Below are 6,395 nucleotides of genomic sequence, written 5' to 3'. Positions count from 1 at the left end.
AATTACAGTCATCTACAAGCTTTGCAAGTGGGAAAACCTGAAAAATCAACAGTCTATCAAATACTTGTTCTCCCCACTGTATGTGTATGCACTCAGTTCTCTATTAAATGCATTTTATCTTTCTGTTGTTTGCTGTTTACAGAGTGTAATTCATGCCACACAGCACTAGAATATTTGGTTCAGTTGTCTCTTTCATGTCTGTAGTTCTACAAAAAGGGCGTGAGTCATCCATGGAAGATCTTCTGCAACCCCTGGATGATTGACCACGCTGTGCTGCTGGTGGGCTACGGTGAACGTGAGTGTTTTACCCCTCTTTAATTAACACGTGCTCTTTCTGAACTGCTCCAGATACTGTTTAACTGATCATTTTTATTTGTTCATGAAACTGATCTACAAAGTGTATGTTATTCTAACAAGAAGGCTGGAATACCCCTTTCATACCACTAGGTGGCGAGAACGTCCACATAAAGGACATGTCAAAATACAAAGAAGGAACAAGCGCAAGACGCTCAGAATTCTCTCTATCTATTTATTTTTCTTTTTGGTATGGTTTACAAGTTCCACTCACGTAGAAATAATTTCAGCACACAATTGTAATTTAAAGTAAAAAACTGGAGCAACGGATGGAAAACGTATTAAAGTGCAACGTTGTTTTGGTTTGGGGGAGAAATGGTGCAGAGGTTGGAGAAGGTGAGCCTCTCAAGGTCGTCTGTTCAAATCCCTGGACCGACAACATCAAATGCGGGTGGGACAGGTGAAGCACCCACACCTGCATCCACCATGCATGCACCACTCTGAGCCCTTGAGCAAGGCCCTGAAAATGGATGGAAAAGATTTGATTTTGAGAAATGACCATAGATATATAGATGTGCGGCGGCTGTGGCTGAGTGGTTAGAGCAGTTGTCCTCCAATACAAGAGTTGTGGGTTCGAATCCACCAGCAGTCACATGCTGAAGTGTCCCTGGGCAAGACACTGAACCCCTCACTGCCTCTGATGTGTGTCCCATCAGTGTATGAATGTGATAAAACACTGATTAGTTTCTTTAGAATGATGTGTTCCATTATCTTTGTAGAGATCTAGTATAGAGCTGTGTGAATGAGGCACAGATTGTTGTAAAGAGCTTTGAGTGTCTTGATCAGATAGAAAGGAGCTGTATAAGTACAGTCCATCTACCATTTGACTACAAATCTTGTTGTTATGAAGCCAAGGACAAAAATCTGTATTTTCTTGTAACCCAACCCTTAAGAGACTGATGCGGTGAGAAACAAAAGCTAATATTTTAGGCATCATGATGGTTTTGTGGTCAGCTCTGCTGCCTGACAGCGAGGAGGTTCAGAGTTGGACCTGGACCTGGGTCTTCCTGTGTGGACTTTATGGTACTCTGGTTTCCTCCACAATCCAAAAACATCCATTGCCTCGAGTCCCAGGCCTCCGTTGATAAAGAGCTCCGTTATCTCTGTGGGATTTCGCAGGTAAAATAAATCTTAAACAAAGAAGTAAATATTTAAAATGTGACTTTATGGGTGCAGCACGCTGCAGCGTGACTCATCCTGCTGATTCTCCACTCACGTACTTCCAAACATGTTCCTGTTGTGCATTTGACTAAAATGTTACAGTTTGCCCCTGAGAACATGTGATAATTTATTGTCTTGTTTCATCACATAAAGACTTCTTGTTTAAGGATCATTTGTCCATGAAAGTCCAGTCAGGTCCTGTGGACGGGTTCTTCTTGTTGAAATGTTTCGTCTTTCATGTGCTGGTGAAGATTCTCAGTCATCCAGGACACGATTCAAGAAACGTTCAGTACAAAACAAAAGTAAAGTCCACTTGTTTTTGTATTGAACGTTTTTTGAATTCGTCTTTCATCCAAAAGACTTCTTCAGTCCGAGGAGCCACAACAAACTCAGTCTGATAAATCACACCAATCCTTGTTGGATTTTTCCACCTGGATTACTGAGCATGAACTTTGATGCTTTGAACCACTTTGACCATGGCTGCCTCAAACGGGTCTGTGGGGAGAGGGTGGGCTCAAGAAACCTTCTGAGCACCATGAAACTGGTTGACCCGCTGTGCAGGAGCTACGGTATATACAGTAGAAGACTGGGTTTGTGTGGCTCCTCGGACTGAAGAAGTCTTTTGGATGAAAGACGAAACGTTTCAATCAAAAGAAACCATCCAGGGGGCCTGACTGAGCTGTGCTGGATCTTAAACCTGGATTATTGAGCAGCATGTAGCATGGATCATCTGCTAAGCTCATGGGAAAACCAAACATGACCTGTCCTTGTTTTTAGCTTTCCACATCGCCTTACAACCTAGCTGTTTTTTTAATTTGCACTTGTTATTCTCAATTTCCACTACGGGTGCATCGATTTTCTTAATTTTGGGACATCAGAAATCGTCCGATACTTGCACGAGAAACCGATTTTACCGATTTATTTTTAACAACAATTGTCTAAACTTCATGTATATTTCAGAGCACTTCCTCATGGCCAGTTAAAACAAGTTAGTGTTGTTTCTAAGATCTTGTTCAAGGGCGTGTTTTTCAATAAAATAAGATGGAAAATTGAAGGTGCGTTGTGACCCGATAACACCCGACTGTGCCGCTTGTAAAACAAAATCAGAATCTGCAGGTCAGACTTTGTTAAAACCAGGTCTGTCCTGTACACGAGTCCTGAGGCTCAATGAGACTAACCTGTAGAAGTAAAGGTTGAATGAGTCACTCATTGATGTTGTTGTGTTTCAGGAAACGGTGTCCCGTTCTGGGCCATCAAGAACAGCTGGGGGGACGACTATGGAGAGCAGGTAAGAAGAACACAGCAGTTTAGATGAAATGGCAGTGTACTGAGTGAAGTGATGACTTCAGGATACTGTGAACCTTTCTGCTGTGCTGAGTCAGGCTGAGCAAAATGAACTTGTTTTGTCATAAAGTGGAATTTCTTTTTACAGGAAGGGAATAATAAAAAATGAAGTTACCGGTAGATGTTTGTTACTGTTTGTTCCTTTTCCTACAGGGTTACTACTACTTATACAGGGGGTCCAATGCATGTGGGATCAACAGGATGTGCTCTTCTGCTGTGATCAACTAAACTATCAAGTTCACTGAACACTGAAACCTGCGCACGTCTTCATCGTATCGAGGTCCTGCTGGCCTCAGCTCACCACAAGCCAAGGCATCCCAGGTCAAAGTGATTCACCTACAGCTCCCTGGTGTGTGTTTTCCACCAAAGTGCTCTTTAAGAGCTGCATCACTGGCTGTGTTCTGCCCTCATACCTCATGTTACCCACTGGACCAGCACTGGTAACGCTAGCTTCATGTTTTACTGAAAATTAACAGACTACACCGTGTGTGCACGTGTTGTTCCATTATTTTAGCTGATCACAATAGTTGTGTGTGAATGTCTGTTTAGAATGAGCTGCAGTTACAAAACTACAATGAAAGTGTGACTACAGTACTGCTGTAAGCGTGGGAAAAATGTATGAAGGCTGAATAAAAATTAAACGATTTTAACAAGTCATCACTACAAGGTTGGCTTCAAGTTCCTTGTTTTTATACATGAGCTTGTTGGTTTATGTGTAGGCATAATAAATAGCCTTTTTATGGTGATAGGTACAATCTCTTGTTCTTCAGTATTAATCTTTCAATCACAAGTATTTGAAAGTGAAAACCATTATCTCCAGTTTTTTATGGATGAAAGCACCAGCTTTGTGTCATCAGATGCAGTGACAGTTTCAACGTAGGTTGCATGTTAATCCTAAAATATAGACCCCTTGTTGTAGTTTGTTCTTTTTTTTTTTCAAATACAAGTCTGCCTCTGCTATGCCCTTTTTACAGTTACTACTGTGAATTGCCATATTTGTTTGTACTTGTTTTTGCTAAAAAATGTTTTCTTAAAAAAAACCCAAAAAAAAACGTTTTGACGGCATAGATATAAAAACTAGCTCTCACATTGACCGCTATAGTTCCGCCATCTTGGAACGGTCGCCCGCTCCACTCAGTGTAACCAGTTTGACAGGAGCATTGAAGTATCTGTGGTTGAATCAGTCAGAGCTGAATACTAAACTCATTCTCACGATTTTTTTCCTCTGTAAATCTCAGGAGTACACCTGTTGGCGTTGACATCTTAAGGGTAGGGAAGTCAGACAATGAAGGTACTCGCTGCTTTATCTTCATCGTGAGAAAGACACCTCACACTTTATTCTTGGTAACGCAGATCAGTCAGCGGTCAACACAATCAAGTGCACCTGTCGCATCTTAAATAGTCGCAGCAATGACGTCAGTGAAGAGCACACAATCACAAACACACTTGTCAAATGTTAACAACAGCGATTAAAGTTGAACACATGGTTCAGTGTATTTAAATATTCTTGGTGGGTTAACATTAACACTAATAAAATATTCTTATGACAACCAAAAAAGTCCATGCTCAATAATCCAGGTATACAATCCAACAATTTTCAGTCAGGTCATCTGGACAGTTTCTTTTTTTGCTGAAATGTTTCACCTTCCATCCAGAAGGCTTCATCAGTCAAGGAAACACACAACAAAACTGATTCTTACCCCAAACAGCTTACTCTAAAGTGGAACAAACCAGTTATGTTGGTGCTAAGATGGTGTCTTTGGCACGCCCCCTCCTCTGGTGCTGGCCCTCATTCTCGTCGACAGTCAAGGCAAACTGGTTCAAAACCAAAAATGTCCATGCTCAATAATCCAGGTATACAATGCAACAATTTTCAATCAATTTTCTTATGACAAGTTTAGCAAAACTCACAGTCACTAATACATTTTTATTTATATATATTTAAATATATATACAAACTGGATTCCAAAAAAGTTGGGACACTAAACAAATTGTGAATAAAAACTGAATGCAGTGATGTGGAGATGGCAAATGTCAATATTTTATTCGTAATATAACATAGATGACAGATCAAAAGTTTAATCTGAGTAAATGTAACATTTTAAAGGAAAAATATGTTGATTCAAAATTTCACAGTGTCAACAAATCCCAAAAAAGTTGGGACAAGTAGAAATAAGTGGCTGGCAAAAGGAAATTGAGCATATAACGAACAGCTGGAAGACCAATTAACACTAATTAGGTCAATTGACAACATGATTGGTATAAAAAGAGCTTCTCAGAGTGTCAGTGTCTCTCAGAAGCCAAGATGGTAAGAGGATCACCAATTCCACCATTGTACCACAGAAAGATAGTGCAGCAATACCAGAATGGTGTTACCCAGCGTAAAATAGCAAAGACTTTTAAGTTATCATCATCAACCGTGCATAACATCATCAAAAGATTCAGAGAATCTGGAACAATCGCTGTGCGTAAGGGTCAAGGCCGTAAAACTCTACTGGATGCTCGTGATCTCCGGACCCTTAAACGTCACTGCACCTCAAACAGGAATGCCACTGTCAAGGAAATAACAGAATGGGCTCAGGAATACTTCCAGAAAGCATTGCCAGTGAACACAATCCACCGTGCCATCCGCAGTTGCCAGCTGAAACTCTACAGTGCAAAGAGGAAGCCATTTCTAAACAAGCTCCACAAGCTCAGACGTTTGCACTGGGCCAGGGGTCATTTAAAATGGAGTGTGGCAAAATGGAAGACTGTTCTGTGGTCAGATGAGTCACGATTTGAAGTTCTTTATGGAACACTGGGACGCCATGTCATCCGGACCAGAGCGGACAAGGATAGCCCAAGTTGTTATCAACGCTCTGTTCAGAAGCCTGCATCACTGATGGTATGGGGTTGCATGAGCGCTTGTGGCATGGGCAGCTTGCATGTCTGGAAAGGCACCATTAATGCAGAGAACTATGTTCAGGTTCTAGAACAACATATGCTGCCATCTAGACGTCATCTCTTTCAGGGAAGACCCTGCATTTTTCAACACCATAATGCCAGACCACATTCTGCAGCAATCACAACATCATGGCTACGTAGGAGAAGGATCCGGGTACTGAAATGGCCAGCCTGCAGTCCAGATCTTTCACCTATAGAGAACATTTGGCGCATCATAAAGAGGAAGGTGCCACAAAGAAGGCCCAAGACGATTGAACAGTTATAGGCCTGTATTAGACATGAATGGGAGAGCATTCCTATTTCTAAACTGGAGAAACTGGTCTCCTCTGTCCCCAGACGTCTGTTGAGTGTTGGAAGAAGAAGGGGGGATGCCACACAGTGGTAAAAATGGACTTGTCCCAACTTTTTTGGGATTTGTTGACGCCATGAAATTTGGAAACAACAGATTTTTCCCTTAAAATGATACATTCTCTCAGTTTAAACTTTTGATCTGTGATTTGTGTTCTATTCTGAATAAAATATTAGATGTTGGCACCTCCACATCATTGCATTCAGTTTTTATTCACAATTTGTTTAGTGTCCCAACTTTTTTG

The 6,395-nt window shown here is 41.2% G+C and overlaps 1 protein-coding gene across 1 annotated transcript in view; it reads left to right on the top strand.

Annotated features, from left to right (window-relative positions):
• The window catches only part of ctsf (cathepsin F), a 14,342-nt gene extending 10,823 nt beyond the window's left edge, over positions 1 to 3,519 (top strand). The window contains exons 12-14 of the mRNA XM_037676033.1: positions 205 to 295; positions 2,745 to 2,803; positions 3,013 to 3,519. Of these exons, the coding sequence (XP_037531961.1) occupies positions 205 to 295; positions 2,745 to 2,803; positions 3,013 to 3,087 (225 nt within the window). The 3' untranslated portion in view covers positions 3,088 to 3,519. The remainder of the gene's footprint in view (positions 1 to 204; positions 296 to 2,744; positions 2,804 to 3,012) is intronic.
• The last annotated feature ends 2,876 nt before the right edge of the window (positions 3,520 to 6,395 follow it).

This window comes from Nematolebias whitei, chromosome 4 (assembly GCF_014905685.2).
Source record: "Nematolebias whitei isolate Nwh7 chromosome 4, NemWhi1, whole genome shotgun sequence".
Classification (NCBI taxonomy): domain Eukaryota; kingdom Metazoa; phylum Chordata; class Actinopteri; order Cyprinodontiformes; family Rivulidae; genus Nematolebias; species Nematolebias whitei.
The sequence above is the reverse complement of the archived record's forward strand: the minus strand, read 5'-3'. Positions and strand labels throughout refer to the sequence as shown.